The sequence below is a fragment of the Exophiala aquamarina genome (assembly GCF_000709125.1).
Source record: "Exophiala aquamarina CBS 119918 chromosome Unknown aczIA-supercont1.12, whole genome shotgun sequence".
Taxonomy (NCBI): Eukaryota; Fungi; Ascomycota; class Eurotiomycetes; order Chaetothyriales; family Herpotrichiellaceae; genus Exophiala; species Exophiala aquamarina.
In genome coordinates this window covers 392,930-414,910 of record NW_013550576.1, presented here as the reverse complement: position 1 = coordinate 414,910, position 21,981 = coordinate 392,930, and the positions used below count along the sequence as shown (strand labels likewise).

Genomic DNA, 21,981 nt, shown 5'->3' with positions numbered 1-21,981 from the left:
TACCACCAATAATCCTATTTTGAAGGAAAGAACCCCACTACTGAACTGCTTATACTGCCGAATTCTCACTTCCACTTTCCCTGCCAGCTGGAACCCAGTCACTTGCAAGCAGTTACTACAACAGCTATTTGACGGCTCGGCCAGCACTTTGTGGCAAATATGGTCATGAAGCCTTCCTTCGGTAGGAAGACAAGGAGGCAGATTCGTCCACATATCAAGCTTCACCGCAAGCAAACGGGATGGGGTGGCTTCACAAGATATAGTGCCTTCCTGTTATTACAACACGGCATTGCCATTTAGGATTGGCCTAAGCGACAGGGTATCAATATGATCTTGGAAACCACCAGATCTCCACTTCCTGACATTCACATGTTGCGACACCATCTATAACGCTCCAATCAAGTTTTCAGAAGACCACTGAAACCGCATCAGTCCCAAATACAAGATATAACTGCATTGGTTCTTGACCTACTGCAGCTCCTTGGCCCAAACCATCATGAAGAGTTTTGCATACTAACCGGAACGCTACTTAGCCATTCCGGCAATCTGATAGATTGCTGCTAGTGACCCAGGCCAAGGTGAGAGATAGGCTTCGTCTATCAAGCTTGACTTCGAAGAGGCTGTGTCCATGGGCTGAAAAGCGTGGTTGTTCTCCATCATTGCTGAAATATCAAGCTGTGCTGAGTTCTGCATGGTGCCTATTGGATCCGCTGAAGGAAAAGGCATTACGCAAGAGTTCGTGTCCAGATAGGCATCCATATCAAAAGACAAGCTGGATGAACTCTCTGTATATGGGGGACCCAGTCTATTTGTGATTCCATTACTGTGAGAGGACTCGTTTCTCGAGGGAGATTGTAGCAACTGCTCGGACATGTGCATGTTAGGGGATGTTGCTGGCACGATGGCGGTGTGATTGATAGTGGCTAGAGAAGAATCGGAGTTCTGGCGATGGACCGTTGAAGTTTTACTGAGGCATGATTGGGGAGGTGAAGGGAGATATTCTTCCTTCATAGGAGACTCTGCAGAAGATAGTCTCCTCGAGTGCTCGTGTAAGCTGTCAGGAGGGTCACTGAGGTTGACACCATTTTGTAGGTCCCCTAGCCGTCCTACATCCTCAATCGACGGTCTCAGGGCCAACGCATCAAGGATTGCAGCCGTGGAAGGAGGGCCGTTTGATTCATCTGGGACAGGCCCAGGAAAGCCGGAACCGCGTCGACATGCCCAGTACAGGCGCTGTAGAGCCTCGTCGGTCGCTTCGCGCATTTGGTAGTAGCTAGAATGTTAGACTGAGCCGCCGTCCGTATGATATGGACTTACTAGCTTCTGGCTTCTCGTCCTCTCCTCGCAGTATACATACAAGCACTTTGACTGGCTTGGCATGTTTTGCAAGGTGTTTTACCATCACACTTGGACTTCTTCAGCCGGCAGCGGTCGCACGCGCGCGGCGTTCGACATTTAGCCTTATCATTGCTTCTGCTATGGTGTTTCGTATTGGAGATGACGACCATGTCAATGGATGACAAGGCAGAGGATTGGGATGTTTATTTGGAAAGACTTGAAGCAAGAAACCTTTAGAAAGGAAACCCAGCTGGATACAGCCGAGTTGAGGAGTAACATGAGGTGGGATAGAGATGATATGGATTTTGCGTAGGGAAGTTGCCGCACAGCAACGGCTCCTGATCGCCACCATGGTGGGGAACCTCCCTGTGGTCGGAGGGCGAGGTGTTGAAAGGTTTTGAAGTCGACGTAATTTCGGAGCATGATCGCAGAGCACGTTGGGATCAAGGAGCACGTACCATTGATTGGCTGCTTGCAAGGCGCCCTCCTTGGTTTCTTCTATCTTGCTTTGGTAGGACTTGCAGGATTGAAGAGGGGGATCGGCAATGCAGCGGAAACAACTTCCAACAGGGCTGGGAAAGATTATTCTCCAAGCCCCGCCAAAGATGCTGGTTATTGGGTGCCCCTCGCAGCCGGAGTTCAATTTCCGACGTCGCCTGCGCGAGATCATTCGTCTAAGCACATGCTCCAGCCATCGGAATCACATATGATCTGGATGACATACCTCGAATGCTGTCATCCACGCCGTTATCCACTCAGCGGACCTTTTCTCCGGGGTTCCTCACCAGCTGAAAAACGATATGGCGAGCTCATCAAAGACTCCAAGGGCTACTGGTCCTCAGTGCAGTGTTCGGCACAGGCCCTTCCAGCATTGGATTGTTCTCCCCCATCGCGTAGTGTCGAGCAATTTGATATCTGTTCGATAATTCAGAGGTACACTCGGCTATTCGCAGGTTCCGCTTCATGCATGCTCACCCACGTCCCATGGGATTTTAAGAAGCGTTGCCATATTGCCACATTGCCACCAACTTCCCCGCCTTTCATATCCGGATGGTAAGAACTGGTGGTGGAAGGCTTGATAACGTGCGATGGCAGCCTCCAATCCCACCTCACGGACTTCATCTGCCAAGGTGACTTCTTGTTCTTGCTTTAAACGCAGCACTTCTTCATATCATCCGCTGCTCGCATATTCTAAACATTGGTCAGAGCTGAGCCAACCTGTATCAATCACAACACAGCAACAGCCCCCCTCGCACTGCCAAAACATGACTCTGGAGTCCACATTCTCAACTCCATTCCCCATCGATTCGCCAACTCATCAATGGCAATTTCCCATATTCCCAGATCATTCATATGCACACGGGGGGGCATTCCGTGGTCTCCCACTATTTGCACAGGAGGACATCCACTCACAACCCCAATCGCCTACTCTTCTGCAAGTTCAGATCCCCCAGTACGTTCAACCGCAGGAATTGCACACGTCGCTTTTCCCCACGGAGCCCCAAAACCCAACACAAAGTGAGAATCGCTATCTGGAGCGGTCCAACTTTGCATCTCTCGATCGCCAACACAAACCGCGACGCTTGTCTCTTGCTCTGTCTGACATGAACAACGAAACATACCGACCGCGGAATACACGACCGAGGCGGCAGAGCGCAGCAACAACCCGCACCACTCCTCGGTCGGACAAACACGCAAGAGATTTGGAGCTCAATCGCAGGGCGGCTACCAAATGCCGTAACAAGCAAAAGATCTTTGTGGAAAACCTCCAGAAGAGATGTCGTACGGAGGAGGAAAGATTGCATGAACAGAAAACACTTGTGCATGCTTTGCTCAATGAGGTTATCGACCTCAAGAATGAGGTGATGAGACATAGCCTCTGTGGATGCCAATCGTTACGCACCGCTATTCTGCCACCCACTGCCTGACGCTTCCATTAGCACATTGCATCAATTTCGGTGTTGTATGTGTGCTCACACAATGGCCAACCCCTTGCTGCTTTCCACACAATCCTTAAGTCCCCCACGAGTCGTGGGCTCTTTCGGGTGCTCAATGAGCATTCTGCCTCGTTGAGCAGCACCTCAGTTTGTGGTAATCGGCAATAAGTAGTGGTGAAGCTTCAAGACACTGTCTTCCTATACCTTCTCATGGTGCCAATCGTCAGGATCTTTCAAGCGTTGCGAATGCTGAGCTTGTCGGCAGACCCATGCTCATGTGGACCCAAAATAATTGCTCCGGGCTGACCATTGGCAGCGTCGAGACTCTCCACTCATATAGAACCCTCATCGCTTTATAGCATTATGTCCTTCTCCACAGCGATGCTTGACTCCTGAGATTTGCATATTTTTCAAAGATGCGCAGGTTTAGCCACTAGTGGATTTCAAAGGGCATGGAATCCTACAGATCAAGGTTCGGCGCATGCACAGTCCCGATAATCTCGACGGCTTCAGTCGTTGATGATCATGATAAGGCCATTGTGACAATCGAGAATGGACGAGAGTCTCATTGTGGACATCAAGGCACAAGATATGAACTCTCATTGCGTGACATCTTCCTCTCCATCAACACATCGGTAGCAAACCGCCACCACTGCACAGCAGGTATGGCCGCAGAGTCAGAGTCAGCGGCAGGGCTTCCCAGGCGATCCACTTGTGGCATCCCTAGCTAAAGCGTCTTCACAAACCATATAGTAGTCTTGTCTCGACCCTCCTCGCCGCTATCGCCATCGTCGAGGACCTGGGGGAACCGTATGAACCCCACTTTAGGATAGAAAATCTTCCCTTCTTGATTTGCCGCCGCCATGAGCAAGTGGATCCCAGGGGTTTGCATTTCCTTTGCCCTCCTTTCCATTGTGCAGATCAATTGACGACCGTAGCCTTGTCTTTGGTAGGAGCTCAAAACATCGATGTGAAGATGGCCAGGGTAGTTCTTGATCAAGTCAGGCGCGTCAGGGTGCAGCGATCCTTCGGGGTGGTGCATGATCTTCTTCAGCGCATTGGGAAGGTTCGTATCCCAATCTGACGGCTCGTGAGCTCCGGGCTCCTCAAGACCTTTGGAAATCAAATACGGCACATACACATCCTTGTACTTCTGCACAAAGCTTCGCGTGTCCATGACTCCTAAAAGGTATCCGACCGCGTTTCCATGGTCATCGTCCAGCACCCAGCATGTCTTCGGCTGTAACATCAGATACGGGCGACACCATATATGGGAAGCCAGGTAGAGAACTAAGTCACCCCCAGCTCGCAGATCCGGTGCCGCTGTCTCGTTGAACTTTAGGACCATGTCAGCAGCGAGCCTTTCGCCGCGACAGCAAGCATGGTTGGACCCACAATTTGTATCACCGCCTCCTGGTCTGTGTCTTGGTATTGCCGTATGAAAGGCATTTTTCTTTACTGTTTTCTCGCAGTCCAGACTCGTCTGGATTAAAGCAGCAGTTGACACGTACACGGAAGAGTCAAATCCTCCTTCAACCGTCCTTATGCACCGTAGGCGTTTGCCGGTCACAAGTTAGAACGACGTCTTCACCACCTCATCTCGCCCAGCTGAGGCAGTGGTGCAAGCTTTAAAACATGGACTATGATGCCAAGTTGGAAGCTTGTCTCAGCGGAGACTGGTGAAGAACAGCGTTGTAGCCTCCTACAAGATATGTGGATCGTGATGTCGATCACGCGATTTGAAAGATGACCAGCTCCGACATTGAGCCGGGCACAGGTATGCCTGGCTAGAATGCTTCTAGTTAGTCAGAGAGTTAGGTCTCTCGGCACCCGCCCAAGTCTTGTAGCTGGAGTGCAGCATCGAGCAACGGGCAAACGAAGAGCTCTTTATACACCACGATACGGACAATGAACTCTGCAATTTACCTCGGGACTCCATACCATGGCAATCTGTGCTGTGCATTTACACAGAAACCACCAGAAACGATCAACAACAGGTGGTAATTTGGCCAACGAACCCACTTTCCTTCAGTCTTGCAGCATTTCCTCGGCCCTCGTGTGGATTCTGTGTTGAAGAACGACCACTGTTATGGTCTGGAAGAGCCGGAACCAGCTTGCTGTCAATCTTGGGATACTAGCTGTCCTAACCTCGTGACTGTCTGGTTCATGTTGTCTTGAATGGACCCACCAGGAGCCACGGCTTGGGGAGGTCGATATCGGAGCCGTCTCGTATGAGAATGAGTATCTCAAGGTAGGCCTCGATTCTACGAGTAGGGACTCTGCCGATGCACATCTCAAATGCCAACCCCTGCAACACCAATTGTTGACATTCGCTCCCTTCATCTCCGGGCGGAGCAAACGGCAGACAAGTACTAACTCAAAGCCCAAAGGAATCGTACGGATCGGTTGTTTGTCGGTTCTGCTTAGCTGAGCATTTTGAGCAAACTGACTACTCGTGGGAAGTCAGAAGTCATCAGATCCTGTACTGTCTGATGGGCTCTACTCGTACGCCAAGATCGACATTGCATCTAACCAATCAGCGAGTCCGGCGGGCGTGACTCATGCAAACTGTTCTGCAGGACCGTGTTGGGATTAACCTTGACAGAATCACCAAGTCTCGGCCTGCAGGCGTGCTTTTTCGAGGGATTTTGCTCGGTATACATACTATTGACCGCCAATCTAGACCCTATAGAGCACGGCGGAGATCCCGATGACAGTCTTTCCTCGTAGTCCAGGGACGAAACGACTGGCGGGCGCAAGAGCTGGCCGATGTGTGCTTCGCAAAGAATAGGCCCGCATTCTCACCCGGTGCTTCAAAATACGGCCACGAAGGCACTGCGTTCAATGCTCAGGCAGCTAATGAGTGGCTGGTGTCCCATTTTGAAAAGGACATGTCGGCGCCCCACTTATCGTGGTGGGTTTCTTCATTTATGCATTTAACATCCAGAGATTGACCATGGTTGTTCGCTAGTACTGGCCACCACTCCTCGTAAGGATTGGGATTTCAATCTTCACCGCGCTTTCGGCTGCAACGTGCAAAGAGAAGTTGGATGTTAACCGCGCTTGATATCTCCCGTGCGGCCAACTCGAGGGTCTCGAAAAGGAGTGTGCCCAACTAAATGTTCCCCCAAGTTCTAGCAAGGCAACCCTCGACCTCCACATTTGGGTTCCCGCTGGCCGAGGAACTGAGGACGAATATTGCTAGTCATCAATACCGAGTCGAGGTAGTCACGAGGCTAGGAAATATGTGGCGAAAATGGGAAAAGCGTACTGCTGTACGTACTCGTACAAGGGAAGTATTTAGCTTCAGGGAAGGCTCGTCTCGTAAGTTTTTGGGGCTCGTTACTTTCTCGCCAAGTCGGGAACTTGTAGCCTCGAGGCCTGCGAAGTACCCAAGGTAGGAGAGTATCGTGTTTCTTCCGGGTGATGCGACGGGAGGATTGAGAGTAGAAAAGCCCCTAGTACTAAAGCTCTCAGAGCACGAGCTACTCGGAAGATATTGCGATGATGAACTTTAGTGGAAAGGAGAACGGGACGATAATTACAATACAAGGGTACCTTGGACGATTAGTACTCGTGGTGCTTGAAGGGGTATAGGTTGCATGTACGAAGGCGGTAGGTGTACGAGTAACCTAGGCATCCCGCAAGCTCAATTGATGGACATGGATTTGAGCGGCCTCGAACGCCATGGGCTTTCCACATCTCGCTGCAGGAATTCGAATATCGCAGACCTATGTCTTCTTGACCTTTGCCTGGGTACATTTCTCTGACAGACCTATCGAAATTGAACACATGTGCAGAAATGTTGCCTTGGTGATATGTACGATGTCTGCAGGAATGGCTGACCGCCCCTCGGAAGCCTTCTGATAAGGAAGGAAGCGGATCCCTGTTCGTGGGCTCGCTACTGTACATCTGTGCCAGTACTTATCAAGCAGCAGGAGGCGGGGCAAAGCATTTTGTTGATGGTGAATCTGATTGAAAAGCAGGGTCTTGGACTCATCGGTAACGCCTTACACGGATATCGGCACATTCGCCAAATACCGAGACGGACCCGTTGATCGATCGAAGGGGGAAAAGTCAAACATTTACTAATTAGCTTTTTTGGTACGGGCTAGTGCCTTTTCGGGCAAGCCAGCCGCCCGGTGTGCAGAGCCTTGTGTGCGGTGCATTCTTCAGAGCACGTTTTCGTCGTTCATGTCTAGAACGGCCATGAGGTGCCATCTTGGTGGATCCGAGGGGTTCAGCGCTGAGGCCATGATCAGTCAATGTCAAGGTTTGGTTGAGACGTCAAATCGAGAACAAGCTCCTTTTGGGAGTGTTCCCGAGAGACAAATTTTTCGTGACCCACGTGGTTCTCTTCAAATGTCTTGTGGGAACGGGCCGCGCGATTAATGTGGCAAGGGGACCAATGGGTTGGGGTTGAGTGGGTGAATGGCGAGCCACTTTCTAGTAGGTTCGTAATTTTCTTTTGGGAAAAGTCGGGTCTATCGCGGAACAAGGCTCCCATGGGAAGACCGACGCGTGGTGGGATCGGAGGACAGCCTTGCGATAAATGGGAAAATCGCTTTGTATCTCACATGAATACGGACGGGCACATGTCGGCGTGAGCGTGCGGTAGATGAATGAGAAAGTTGAGCAATAGAGGAAACTAAGAGATACCATGTTTGCTTTGGAGATTGACAATTGTGCATTTTGAGATATGCCTATCTAGGGATGACCATCCTGTACAGTCTCCCATCCTCCTTGCAGCTGGAGTTCCAGGCGGGGTAAAAAACTCAGCAGGAGAAGAAGTAAAGAAGTGCAAACACAGGTGTAGAGTGCATGAGCCTCATCCAATAGCCTATGTCAAGCGCACATTCTTCAATCAACATCGTACTTGATTCTGCACCCTGCTCTGGGACCAGCAGAGAGATGCTCATCCGAGCTCTCTGCGTTGCGATTTTCTTTTTCTCAGCAACACTTTTGGGGTTTGATCTTCGAGCCAATGTCCTCGTACAAATTTTGGAACTTCTCAGAAGATTCGGTGGGGAGGTTCCACCTTCGACTGGACTCGCGAGTCCGCCTCTTGGGACCCATTCGGGCCAAGTAGCAATTTGGGTATCATCGATTATTAAGTAGTGTCGTAATGTCGTGTTAAAATGCAAAACCAGAAGCCGAGGGCAGTTTCATCTCGCGGGTCTTCGCGAGGGAGTTCGCATTAACGACAATCCACCCAAGTCTTCCTCTCCGTCATCCTGATCCAGAGGAAAGCCGTACTCGTCCAACTTAGGCTCCGAAATCCTCCTCGGTTCCTCCAGTCGTTTCCGTTCCTGTTCCGTCAGGTATTTGTCTTCGGTGGGTGATGTTTGGCATTCTCGCTCCGTTCTTGCGATGTCTTGAAGCAGGAGCTCGAGTAAATGGCCGTGGCTGAGTTTGAGTCTTAGATCATCATGGACGACTTTGTTAGAGGACTTTCTTCGTGCTGTCTCGGCCAGGTGATATGTCTCTTCCCGAGATAGCCGGCGTGATGGGGATGGCGGTGTGAGATCACGTGAAGGCGGCCTGCTTAATGGCTGCATCATTGATAGAGGCATGGTTGGATCAGTGATTTTTCGTTGTCGAAATAATCCAAAGAAGAATCAGCGGTATTGAATAATTAAGGAGCCGGATCACAGTGGATCTCTAGTGTGAAATTTTTCTGGGTCGAGGTTGTGTTGCTTGCGTGTCGAAAGGAATTTGACGTAGTATTGTAATAATCTGCTTGAGTCGGTGTCGGAGATTGAGCCTCGCCTTCACATGGGCAAAGGACGAAAGTCGGGTGAACTTTATTGTGACGTGACGGGGTTCAGGTCCCAATTCGGTGACGGCCAAACTTTTCCGAAAGGATATGTCTGGTTCCAGCTGCGGAAGAAATATTCTTTGTGAAGTGTGAAGGGATGGTATGAGCCATTGAGGAGAAATAGCGGTATGTATATGTTATGATCAACCGATCATTAAACACTAGTAACTTTTGGTTGACGGGTGCCTGAGTCATCGATTTCCTATCACCGTGGCATTAAAGAGTCCGCGTCGTATTCGCCCGTACGTGCAGTGTTGTAAAGCCCGGCGAGCCGAGAAACCGGGGCTTAGAAGCACAGATGCGTGGGCGTACACAACGACACAGGGCGTCTCGCTCGTCAGCAGCAAAGCCAATCTGACAAGTCAATGAGAACAGCCGAATCAACGTGAGCCCTTGACTCACGCCTAGCTGCCCAGAGATGGCAGTGCATCACATTGGCTCGCAGGGGATGGCGCAATGCAAGACAAAATGGCATTGAGTTCGCCCGGCCGGATCAATGTTGCCGTGCGAAAGCATAATTGCCCAGTTGCCCAATATTGGCTGCCTGGCCAGTGGCTGCGTTCCTGCAATTGTCGAGCAATCCGGCTCGGGGTAGGGTCCGAGCCTACGGAGATATGGATGATGGATACGGAGAACGAGACCTGGATTCCTGGGCTCCTGGACTTCTGGGCGAGGCAACGGACTTTGGTGCACAACCTGCACTGCATCACTACACCTAATCACCGCCAGCACCTCGACGGACAGCTCGTTGTTACTCCTCAAGCACTTAAGCCCGAAACGTTCACCCAGACACCTATGCCTCGTCTCTTGTAGACAACTGTACTCCTTCGCTGTGATCTCCGAACCGAAAATGCTAACACCAGCGTGCTCTGACCGTGACTCAAGACATCATTCACATGGGCTCGTCAAATTCTGTCTAGCCGGCTAAACGCTCACAATGAGCATTATTGTGAAACCCGTATGGCGCATGTTAGGCACGGATTCGGCGACTCTCCAGGACCCGAGGGCACGCCCCCCTCGGCCGCCCTTGCCACGGACTAGTAATCCAGTTCCAGTTCTTTCCCCTCGGTCACGACTTCTTACTATCCGTCACCAATTGAAATTGGCTTACGACAATTTTATCCGTGCTCGTATGACTACGAGGCTGAAGTTTGTTCACACAGGCAGCAAACAGCCAGAACAGGAGGGTGGGGCGTACCGAGTACGATGGGGTGAGATTGATCCTCAATCAGCTGACACCAGAGCACTTGCGGAGGGACTGCGCGTGCAGCCTCTGAACACCAGTACGAAGTACGAGGCAGGCACGGCTTGGCCTTCGGCTGCACCCAGTCAAGTCCGGGAGGCTACAGGCCCTTGTTCAATAGCTTCCAGAACATTCCTTGTTCCTTCCTTTTGCAGATCGTTCATCCAGGTACGACGCACTAGTACGAGGAACGGCCCCACGGACTCCTGAAACATCAAACCACCGCTGGGAAGGAGTGGGAAAGTTGAGCCATTCGAGGATGCCTGGCAAAGCCCCCTTCACCAACAGGTAGCATTGGACACGTCGAATAGAAATCAGACAGCGCCGAAGCTCACTATTTGAGGCTCACTTGCAAGAGGGTAGTTCCATACGAAGTACGGTTCAACCACGCGTCAGTTTCTGTTATCCGTATCCGACATTGAGACGTAGGGTAGCTATCACTCATGCCATTAACCATACGTCCGTACCGGCGCTAAGTTATTGCGTCCTCTTCATTAGAAGGATATCGCCTGGTTGATACGCAGAGAAGATCATCGAGTCTGCGGTTTGTCAGGACTCCATGATTTCCAATCACGCCAAGTAATATCACGTGAGTCGGAATCTTGACTACTTTGCCATGCTATGACGTAATATACTGCCCTAGCTACATCTCTAATTGAGAAGATTCCCTGCAGAACTGTTCTTCAAGTGCCTTGAGGTATTGGGCATATGTTCCAGCCAACGACTCCTGCTAGATCAGCCAAGTGAGGACGTCAGGCCGTGGCGTTCCGAGTCATTGAATCTTAAAAATGCGACCAACATTCAAGCGGCCCTGATAATCAGCAGTACATTCGCTGTATTCGTAAATGATGGCTTGCGGCAGCTTCAATATTTTACTACTAGCCACAGCGCGGTTCCCATGAGCAAGAGGCAGAGACTTTCTAGTACTGTTCGTGGTATTGAATGTCCAACTTCAACTATGACGGTGGCACGGTGAAGTTCCGCTTTTCAACAGAAGCCATCATGGGTGCACATGAATGAGTTCGACTGACGGCGACTTTCTCAAGTTAAGCCCGCTTCTCTAAGCATTTGAAAATCCGGCGCCACCGACTCTGCCACTTATATCGTCGAGTTTCAGGCTTACATACTTACTAACGCCCTTCTCAAGCCCGCTCGTGCGGCAGCGGTCAATTTAAAGTGCTCATCGAGTGGCCTCTTTCTTTTTCTCGTCCTTTTCCTCACACCGCGCATGAGCCTCAGTGTATCCAGGTCATGTTACGATTAACTGTGGCAGTGGTTCCAGTTGCATAATCATCTCCTCCTTTCTCTCCAGGCACTACTTAGGGCCAAATCAAATCTTCCTTCCCGATTCGGCTTCTGTGAATCTCTCGTGAGCTGTGTCTCCCTCCGAGACTTCACTAATCACACTAGCTCTCCTCTCTTTTGCAGCCTTCTCTTTCGCCAAGAACCGTTCTTGCTCCCTTCGACTCTTCTTCAGATCCACAAAGAAGCAGAGGAGACAGAAGCTGAGCAAGCTCAGTCCGAACAAGAAGTAGAAGGGAAGGCTGTTGTTCCCATTCGGCGAGGCGTCGATTATCGCACTGCTCACAATGGGTCCAATGAATGCACTGGTCTTGCCCATGATACTGAAGAGCGCAAAGAACAAGAACTCTTTGCCTCTGGGCGTGACCTCGCTAATCATTGTCTGGCTGTATGCATACCATGGACAGACCTGCCCTGAGTAAGTAAAGAGATCTTGTTTCGTTGGCTCTGAAGAACGTACAACCAGACCATACACCACCTGGTAGAGCCAGAATTCCCATTCGTTATGGAATCCAAATTTCTGGGCACCGGAATAAGTAGGAACATCGGAAGAAAGACTGGTCCGTTGTTACCTGGCTCCAAATTCCTATCATTCCCCATGCGTCAAGCAATAGTATGCCGAGCATGACAGCATCAAACATGACCTTGGTACTAAGACCGAATCGTTTCTGAATCAACCAAAAGCTGTAAATGCCAATCAATTGTGCTGCAATGCCCACAATGAGCAGATACGTCAGTTTCAAGGTGTTGTATGAGACAACAGAGTTCTGTAGAGTCGCGATCACAGTCACTGTCGTGTTCAAGGAGTCTCCTAATAGGAAGTAGCCTGAGCAGAATCGAGTCAACAATCAGCACAAGGTCAAGTTCTCCAAACTCACCAATGAGATATAGGAGAGTTTGCTTCAACTCCCAGATCTGAACAATCGCTCGATAGATATTCCAAAATCCGACGCCCACAATATTCATTCCTACGGGAAGCCTCTGTCCTGGCCGACGCTTCTCCAGAATAAACCATGGTATTGCAAGTAGAATCCATACACCGGTCGCATATGCTATGAGAACGCTTAGTCCCCAGAGGTTGTTAGCTGCACTGGCATTCACATCCAAGGCGAACAGTATTCCGACCAGGATTGCTAGAATGATGATCTCGCCAGCGGATTGAAAGACAAAGGCCATATTGTAGATACGATTGCGCTGCATCATGTCCGCAAAGTCATAGTCATCTCGAGTGATCTCTCGATTTTCATATTTCTGAGCCTGGGCCCGCATCTCTGGAGTGTTTCTTGCCAATCCTGGAAAAGCTGCTGTCCAAAATGTAATACACATTTGGTATGCGATCAATCCCACCATGTACAAACCTGTCGCTACTGGCCATTTGTCCTCAGTATGAACGCCCAGCCATCCAAATCCGAGTCCAAATGCAACAATTGACCAAAAGATGAGAATCCAGGGCCTCCAGGTACCATAGTCGGCCATACTTCCCAGGATGAGGAAAAGGACCACTTGAATCGCAAACGATATCCCATTTGCTAGAAGGACGATACTGTTGATTGTTCGATTGGCACCTAGAAATCGCAATCTTTCACTATCTCCGGCAGCTTCATACAGTAAATCCTGAAACGACGTCGGGGCGAAATTGAACAATGTTAAGCCATTGTTGCCAACATAGTAAGAATAATAGGCCCAACGTTCCCATTTGGTGGTCTCATATTTGGTGATGAACTGATCGGGGGCAACAGGATGATCTTCGTCGACTAGACCATTGGGATTGTCTGTGCTGCTGTCATTTCTTGGGTCCTCTGCCTGGGCAGAGGCTGCAGCGGCCGCGAGACCGGCGTTTGCGACTGACATGGTGAAATTTACAGCAGAGAGTATGACTCGAGGATGTCGAGGCGCGCGACAAGCCACTTAAAAGTAATTAGTTACGAGGCAAGGGAAACTCGTAATGCAGTCCTAATCCGCCACAAACCTCTAGCTTGGGGAGATCGCGTTGCCGCATAAGCGCAGGGATGTTTTACAGATAGCGCCCACTCGAAGTGGTGATAGGTGACAGACGGGACTGTGGACCACGGATACCCAGTGATGGTCCGCTACAACTACCCTTCTCTAGCTAGGCTCACCATGAGGAATCCCGGCCTCAGAGCAGAGAGTTGCAGTGGGTAAAATGATGCGGCCAGAGCGCTCCAGTCTCGAGACGTCGATATCGAATGAGCAGTCATTAATATTGATCATGCATGTAAGGGCGGGAGTCGCCCAACGATTAAGCTTTCGGGGTATTAGAGCTTGTAAGAGCTTGGATGAGCCCGGAGATCTTCCTTCGTGGCCACTACTGAGAGTTATAAGGATAGCCTGAGGCCCCTCGGGCCCTTCTTTTGTCTGTTTTTCTTGGCTCCATTAACCGAGTCGATGCTCAGAACACAGTACACCCTTTGATCTGGTTCATAGGAAAATGCTCGAGAGAACCGAAGACTTTACCCTGGAGTCAAGCCTTAAAACGTACAAGTACAAACCAGTGGCAAAGTACAAAATCCATGAACAGATCTCATGTCTGTGACAGCAATCTTAGGCGCTGAACGGCAAGTGCTTGTGGGCATTCGAGCATGTATGAGGTGTGCTTGAAGTTGAAATCTATTGATCTGATGGCTTGTTTGTCCGGCATCTTGATTAAGCGATTCTTGCAGTTACCATATACAGTGCCACCATACCGTGCAGCCAGGTGACATTAATCAGCTGAAGTTTGGTCCCCTAAATTTTCGGCTGTCATTCAATGTCACGTGATCCATCGATCGATCTGGGAAAGCACAGTAAGCAGATCAGCCACCTCCCACCAATCACGCAGGTAGGCACGTGATATTAGTTTGCACTGGAGGGGGATGCGAGGCCAATTTGGGTGAACATTGTTGAACTGCAAACTCCTGTGCAAATTCATACAAGTCCCAGGACTTCGCATAAGATCATCGAAAAACAGGATACGGGTTAGCTGGCACGTCAGCATAACACAAATAGCAAATGTTCGCGAACGTTGTTCTGGAATCAACCCGTTCCATTTTGGGTGCGCCCAGACCCTTTGATCAACACCTCAGCTACTGTAGATCTGGAAGCCCTCGTGAACCTCCGATGAGCGTGACGTAAGGCCGTAGAATTTCTCTTTTTGGGCATTGTCGAATCGCCGATGACATGCTCAAGGACGGGTAGAAACAGAAGGGCACAAGCGGGTAACAAGTCTAGCGAGACGGGCTGTGGGCGGCTCGGCTTGGCGTTCTTCACCCTGGATCGTAGATTCAGCATGGCGGCGTCCGATCGCCATCCCTCCTTTCCGGACACTCCCCCAAGGCTCCAGAGATCGAGCCAAACAAGAAACACGGATCTCGATTCTTTGCTCACTCCACGCCCCAGATGGTCCCTGAAATAATGGCTGTGTCCGCGCCCTCACTTGCCATCGTGCCTTTAGGCCTAGGTCGTTATGAGTTCAGGATAACCCTTTATCCCCTTGGTATTACCTGCGCCAACCTTCAACGATTGCCACCTTCGCACCTCAACCGACCTAGTACCACAACTTGCGCTTAAAGTGTTTGCGGAGGTGCTAAACACGAATTTGTGCTTGAATCCTCTGTGAACAGACAACGCCTCAAGACCATCCGAGACCATCTGATCTCCTAGGCTATTTAATATACGCCGTCTTGTAGGCAACGCTCAGGGGCGTCGCTACTTGCGCCTCCATCGCCATGTCGCAGAATGGGCAGCAATGACCCCCAGTCATTGGCAACCGCCCCGAAACGACCCTTTTCAACCCTTTCAAAACATCATCGCCGCACCAATCCCTCGTCTAACTCAGTTCAATCCAGGAAAAAGGTCAAGATAGATCAGGGTTCAAGTAACCTGAAGGAGCGGTCCACCTCGAATTCTTCGCCAGAAACCGCGAATGTACCTCTTCTGGCACAACAGGAATCGGGTAGTGACGAGAGCGCTACGAAATGGTTTGATGGAGTGAATGAGAATGTGATCGGGACTCGGAAGAACCAGTCACCACTTGAAGAAGGTTGTGTTGTGACACTCCTCTACATGAATCTCCACAAAGACTGACGTATATAGGAGAGTCTCCTTTCTTTCTTGCCCCACACTCAATCTACAATCCACCCGGCGATCATGGTTCAATCAACGCAGAAAGCTTCGGGCACCTTAACCGGAAAGATAGTGAAACTGAAGACTTGAGAGGAGTCATCGACGACCTAACCGTCGAGAATAAGAGACTGAAGCATCTCCTGAAGCACAAGAGTGGTAGTAAAAGCACCCTTTCCCCCAGCGCTGACAAGGTTCTCGAGATACGAATGCACGGTCTGCCGCCGAACAAAAAGAGAGATTTGGAGCAACTTCTCAAGACATTTACACTCGGACTCACTCCGTCGGTACCATCTGAACCAGGCTCCTCTCACGCAGTTGACACCAATGGATCTTTTCCCAACGAATTATTTCCAAAATTACAGCTCCCTCCTGGAACTATATCCGCGATAGATTCCGGTTATGCGTCCAACGCTACGTCCGGCGTCAATCTATCGTCAAGCTCGGTAAATCCACGGGCTTCTGAGCCCGTGTCCCAGAGCCACAGAGACAGGAACATTAAGAACTACCTCCATGACATTCCTAACTCCCTCCTTCCACAAGGGAGACATGCAATCGATGAGAATACGAAAATGGCGCTGGTAGTCCAGCGACTAGAACAGCTCTTTTTGGGCAAGTCTGCGGTTCCGGGCGAGCATAGCCTTCCAGTTCAACAGCAGAAGATTTCCCAATCTGCCGCGCGAGCAGATCGCCGAGAAGATGTGAAATACAATCGTATGTCCCGGAATGGGGCCCATCGAGAAGCACACATGCTATCCCAAGATCCCAAGATGGGCCTGGACGCTCCACATCCTGACCACGACCATGAGTCAGTGGATCTTATCGCGAAGAGCCAGCAAGAATCAGGATCGGCCTCTGATAGTGTAGCTTCGGGCTCTGGACACAGCTGCAGCGGTTCTCCTGGCCAGCGACCTACTCGGCCGCTCGATCTTGATATTGAACGGGCTCAAGTTGTGGAAGACAACATTAGCTACATTCGGCATCTTGGATTTCCCCTGCCACTTCATGACCAGTCGAGTGGGTCGAATGAGCAGCCATGGATTTACCTCAATCTCCTCGTCGGCATGGCCCAGCTGCATACATTGAATGTTACGCCAGCATTCATTCGCAAGGCAGTGAGGAAGCTTAGCACTCGATTTGAAATCTCCAAGGACGAGCAGAGAATCCGCTGGAAGGGTGACTATGGTGATTATTCTGGAGCTGATCCTCAGCAGTCTCCAAGTATTGCCGTGCAACGAGCATCAGAAGATGCGGGAGATGAAACTGGTGGAACGAGTCGGAGAAGTGGCACCAGTACGTTGAACGAGCAAGGCTCGTCGTTGGCGTGGGAAGAGCTGCCCATCCAGAGTGGCAACCCTAAGAGTTTACACTCGTCGGACTCCTCTCACCTAAAAACCAGACTCTCATCTCATCCCTCCAAATCGTCGGCATTTGATTATAAGCCAATTGTGTACCGAGGGAAGCGGGCTTACGGGAAGCAATCTTATCTCGATTCACCGAATTCACAGGGCACGATTGAGCGAAGATCGATAAGGTCGGGTCGTGCATCAAGCCTGGCAGGTCAACAATCCAAGAATGACTCTCATGAAGGGGTGGTGACCTTTTTCAACAACCCGTACTACTGTGAAGATTTGAGTGGAGACGGAAACTCCACAAATTGGAATACCCAAATATGCTGGTCGCCAATCGAGGCTTTAGGCATGTCTAACATGACCACTCTTGGCGATGATGATTTACGAGACGCCAAAACTTGCTATTTCAAGGCTGGTGACGATCTTGGAGGTCGATCTGAGGAAGCGGTGGAGGAGGATTGCCCTGAGATTACTATGTCTATTGACGCTATTGATTGTGCTGGGGAGGATGAGACGCAACCAATAGAGTTGCCCGCTTCGGGCATCGGAGGTGTGAGACCTGAAGAGAACTTCGCATTGGATGTCAAAGTTGCGAGAACCAAACAGCAGGTCGTGAGTCAAGCAAAACTTGACGGCTTGCGGGGGTCGCTGGGGGGCATTGGGTCATTGACTCGTTTCGACTATCGGGTTGCCGGATGTGAGAAACTGGAGTTGCAACCATCCAAGCTACCCCCTCCAAGTTATGTCTTCTTCACATCAAGCTCTGCTTCCAGTGCGGGCGAAGAACTTGACTCAAGTGGATCGAGCGATACCTCTTCCGAACTGGAAGAATCGCCAGCCCTAGCTGGCTATATGTGGCAGTGGACGTCAAGCTCACAGGAGAACCTAGGAGAAGAAGGCGCGGAGTCGGACATTAGCTCAATCGCCGGAGCGATGGAAGTTGGCCAAGCGAGAGATGGGAGCTCCGTTCAGATGCCTACGCAAGAAGGCACCTACATTCTCGATCAAGCAGGGAGAACAGTAAGTGGCAGTCTGGCGGCGACTGCAGGGGCCAGTTGGAGTGCGGCCTCTTTGGCAGACCGCGAATCAAGGCAGGAGGGTGATGTTGAAATGCAAGAGGATTAACAAAAGCAACACACATGATGTGGGAATGTATTATTGATGACCGGTGTTGGAAATATCTTCGGTATGTAGCATGGCGATGGTGGCGTCCCAGATACTATGGTTCGTTCTGGAGATACCAATTTGTTTTCTAGTTATTCCAGGGTACAAGCCAATGCATTTACTGTGTAGTCAGTCGTATGGATGTATTTGTACAATGATTCTCTTCTCGGAAAAGAGTAACAGTGTGTCATGAGAGGATGGGTATGAATTCAACCGCCATGGGGCTGGGTTTCGAGAATGGGCCAAGGAGATGCCGCGTTCGCTTCCGAACCAACACATTTTCCAGCTCCAGGTCCCTGAGTGAGCGCGGAGCAGTGGGCCAGTGGGCCAGTGAGCCTTTTGCGCCTAGCCGGTAGCTTCTGCCACCCGTGCCACTCTAGCCCTTGGCCTTCCCGTGAGGCATCGGCCCTTCGTTCCTCCGTCAGTCACCCACCAAAATTGGCCACAGTGCCCGCTTCCGATGCCAGTTTCCAACTCAGGCGTCTGAAGAGTCAAGAGCCCAGGCCGCACACCATTCCGCACTCTCCTCGCACTTTCCTCGTCCACTGCACCTGTTGATACTGTGTTGATACTGGCACGAGTCCACCGGCCCAAATTCCACCCCCGTCCCCACATCTTCGGATCCGTACTTTCCTTCGCCCTCGTCGTCGGCTGCCGTTCATCGCTCTTGCCAGTGCAGCGCCTTGGATCACGGTTGGATTCCGGGGTGCCTGCCGATGGGATGTTCAATTCACGTCCCTCATGTTGCTCACGGCCCCTCAACTAGCACCGTCGTAGCAGTAGTTCCTAGAGCTCCGCGTTTTCACCTTGCTCAAGAAGCCCGACTTCGTCCTATTCTCGTCGATTAAACCTGGAGAGTCCTGCTCCTACTTCTGTTTTCCTCCTCATCGCTCCCTGCCCATACATCATCTGCTGCGTTAAGGCCGCTCCATTCTGCCACCTTCGGGCCCCCTCGTACGCGCTAATTGTAAGTTGAAGCTGCTCGGTGCTCGCTTTCCAACATGTCGTCCTTTCTTGAGTCCTCAGTTCGAGCGTCAACAAGAGGGTTGCGAACAGCTAGATATTTCACTCGCGATCAGCGACAGGTACGAGATACCTCCTCTTCGTAGTGGCGTTCCCCAACTGACACACGATTCCCTGAATAGCGGAATCTCCTCCTCGCACGCTCCTTCTCGTCTACGTTCCGCCGCAATGAGATCAATAAAATCGTCCCCTCCGCCGCAGAGGCAATCAAGGATATGAAGTCCGACTCTGTTGTCTTGTGTGGCGGTTTCGGCCTGTGTGGTGTCCCTGACACTCTGATCAATGAAGTCGCAAAGACCCCCTCCATCACCGGCCTGACAGCCGTATCCAACAATGCTGGCATTCCAGGAGCCGGTCTCGGTCAACTACTTGAGTCTAGGCAAGTCAATAAGATGATTGCCAGTTACGTCGGTGAAAATAAAATCCTCGAGCAAATGTACCTGACTGGAGAGATCCAGCTGGAGCTTACGCCTCAAGGCACCTTGGCCGAGAGATGTGCTGCAGGTGGAAAGGGGATCCCCGCTTTCTATACACCCGCCGCCACTGGGACCGTGGTTCAGACTGGCGAGATTCCTCTGCAACACAACCCAGACGGTAGCGTCAAGTCCTACGGCAAGCCTCGTGATGTCAAGGTTTTCAATGGCAAGATTTATGTAATGGAAGAGGCTATTCCGGGAGATTACGCTTTCGTCAAGGCTTACAAGGCTGACAAGCTTGGTAACTGCCAATTCAGACTTGCCGCCAACAACTTCAACGGTGCTATGGGCCGTAACGCAAAGGTCACCATCGTTGAAGCAGAGCACATCGTCGAAGTTGGTGAGATCGACCCCGTCGCCGTTCATCTGCCCGGTATCTATGTCAGCAAGGTCATTCAATCGACGGCCGAGAAGAAGATCGAGAAGTATGTGAATAAAAAGGAAGAAGGATCGGTCAAAGATAGCCTAGGCAAGGGTGACGCTGCATCAAAACGCGAGCGAATTGTCAAGCGAGCCGCCAAAGAGTTCCAGAATGGCATGTACGCAAACCTGGGAATCGGCATGCCCATGCTAGCACCCTCCTTTGTCGACTCGTCGGTCGAAGTTCAACTCCAGTCCGAGAACGGCATCCTCGGTCTTGGTCCCTACCCCGTAAAGGGCGAAGAGGATCCTGACCTGATCAACGCAGGCAAGGAAACAGTTACGCTGCTACCTGGCGCATCTTGCTTTGGCTCCGAAGAATCGTTCGGCATGATCCGATCTGGTCGCATCAACATGAGTATGCTGGGCGCCATGCAAGTATCAGCACGTGGTGATCTTGCCAACTGGATGTTGCCAGGTAAGGTCAAGGGCTTTGGTGGTGCCATGGATCTCGTCAGCAATCCAGAGAAGACCAAGGTCGTGGCCTTGATGGAACACACAGACAAGAAGGGAAACCCAAAGATCCTGAAGCAGTGCGAATTTCCATTGACTGGCCGCGCCTGCGTGAGCAGAATCATTACCGAAATAGTGAGTACCCAAACACTTGATGAATTCACGTTCTGTAACAACTGCTAACAACATATCTTTCCTCAGGCCGTTTTCGACGTCGATTTCTCCGAGGGCCTGACACTCATCGAAGTCGCCGAGGGCGTTACTGTGGACGAGGTCAAGAGCAAGACCGAAGCACCTTTCAAGGTTGCAGACGACCTGAAGACATTTTAAACGCAACACATGTATGCAGACAAGCGAAGTTGACAGAGTCGAGATAAACGTCTGTGGTAAACTAAGGTTCAAGAAGTTTTATTCCCCTTTGAAAAGCATCGGAGTTGGAGAATGGGTATCCCTATGAATCTTGCATAACGGGGCTGTTTCTTTTGGCTGAAAATTTCCAGATTTTTCCTCCCTCTAATGAAGGGTTGATTCGCGATGTGGTCAGCATGCTGCTATCAAGATAGCGATGATGTTCAGGGGCAGATACATCAACATGGTGTATATATATACTTAGGTATACCCGAGCATATGTTATAATCTACATCTGCATCTACCACCACAAATGTAGAGCAAGTCCATCAACGGAAACCTAAAATCTGGACAAAAAGAACTAGTTGTTCGAACGATGCATGAGTGGGTTTTGCGCTCGAGCTCTCCTGGATAACAGAAGCGGCCCCCTTGCCCCCTAGAAGTTGTGGTCACTGTGTCTCTTGGCTCAACATGCCCATTTACGTCGCCCGTTAATAGAGCAATGCTGCACGAGTGGGCCGCGGTGGGCCGTCAAGGATGAATAATAAGAAGGCAGCCCATCCCATCACGTCAAAGCGCACTGTTTCTTGTTACATACCTGACTTGGGATTTGAGGAGTGGCCACTAAGTGCTCCCCTGGACACCTTTGCTTGTAATCAGAGCAGATCAGAGCAGATCATACATAGATACCATATCGTCATTACTGTTGCCTATGATAAGACTTCCGCTTGTCCGATTCCTGTAACACCATTTCCATCAAGCGCCTCCCTAACGCCTTTCATTGCTTCTTCGCGGTGTCTCAATTCCAGTCTCAAAGTCATTACATTCGATCTAAATGTCCAAGCTCCGGATTCTTTCCAGATCCTTGCTATCATCCAATTCCTTGGCCGCTTCGCGGTCCTCTTCAATCATCTCGATTGCGTCTTCGATATTCCCGGCGGCAGCACCAGCATAAACGTTGAGTCGAGCGAGTTCATTTGCATTGTTT

The 21,981-nt window shown here is 50.6% G+C and overlaps 7 protein-coding genes across 7 annotated transcripts; 3 read left to right on the top strand and 4 right to left on the bottom strand.

Annotated features, from left to right (window-relative positions):
- Positions 1–525: 525 nt before the first annotated feature.
- On the bottom strand, positions 526–1,263 carry A1O9_10148 (uncharacterized protein; the record flags this gene model as incomplete). The annotated part of the gene is made up of 1 exon (XM_013400883.1): positions 526–1,263. One exon carries the CDS (start codon positions 1,261–1,263, stop codon positions 526–528), a length of 738 nt encoding a protein of 245 aa, XP_013256337.1.
- A 1,382-nt stretch (positions 1,264–2,645) lies between these two features.
- Positions 2,646–3,266, top strand: A1O9_10147 (uncharacterized protein; the record flags this gene model as incomplete). Its single annotated transcript, XM_013400882.1, has 1 exon — positions 2,646–3,266. Exon 1 carries the CDS (start codon positions 2,943–2,945, stop codon positions 3,264–3,266), a length of 324 nt encoding a protein of 107 aa, XP_013256336.1. The 5' UTR covers positions 2,646–2,942.
- A 736-nt stretch (positions 3,267–4,002) lies between these two features.
- On the bottom strand, positions 4,003–4,524 carry A1O9_10146 (uncharacterized protein; the record flags this gene model as incomplete). Its single annotated transcript, XM_013400881.1, has 1 exon — positions 4,003–4,524. One exon carries the CDS (start codon positions 4,522–4,524, stop codon positions 4,003–4,005), a length of 522 nt encoding a protein of 173 aa, XP_013256335.1.
- A 3,916-nt stretch (positions 4,525–8,440) lies between these two features.
- A1O9_10145 (uncharacterized protein) lies at positions 8,441–8,848 on the bottom strand (the record flags this gene model as incomplete). The annotated part of the gene is made up of 1 exon (XM_013400880.1): positions 8,441–8,848. One exon carries the CDS (start codon positions 8,846–8,848, stop codon positions 8,441–8,443), a length of 408 nt encoding a protein of 135 aa, XP_013256334.1.
- Positions 8,849–11,666: 2,818 nt separating this feature from the next.
- Positions 11,667–13,489, bottom strand: A1O9_10144 (uncharacterized protein; the record flags this gene model as incomplete). Its single annotated transcript, XM_013400879.1, has 3 exons — positions 11,667–12,158; positions 12,211–12,464; positions 12,517–13,489. The coding sequence occupies 3 exons, from the start codon at positions 13,487–13,489 to the stop codon at positions 11,667–11,669; spliced, it is 1,719 nt and encodes a 572-aa protein (XP_013256333.1).
- Positions 13,490–15,373: 1,884 nt separating this feature from the next.
- Positions 15,374–18,234, top strand: A1O9_10143 (uncharacterized protein; the record flags this gene model as incomplete). The annotated part of the gene is made up of 2 exons (XM_013400878.1): positions 15,374–15,677; positions 15,731–18,234. The coding sequence occupies 2 exons, from the start codon at positions 15,374–15,376 to the stop codon at positions 18,232–18,234; spliced, it is 2,808 nt and encodes a 935-aa protein (XP_013256332.1).
- Positions 18,235–19,274: 1,040 nt separating this feature from the next.
- Positions 19,275–20,975, top strand: A1O9_10142 (succinyl-CoA:alpha-ketoacid-CoA transferase; the record flags this gene model as incomplete). The annotated part of the gene is made up of 3 exons (XM_013400877.1): positions 19,275–19,358; positions 19,419–20,780; positions 20,847–20,975. The coding sequence occupies 3 exons, from the start codon at positions 19,275–19,277 to the stop codon at positions 20,973–20,975; spliced, it is 1,575 nt and encodes a 524-aa protein (XP_013256331.1).
- Positions 20,976–21,981: the final 1,006 nt, after the last annotated feature.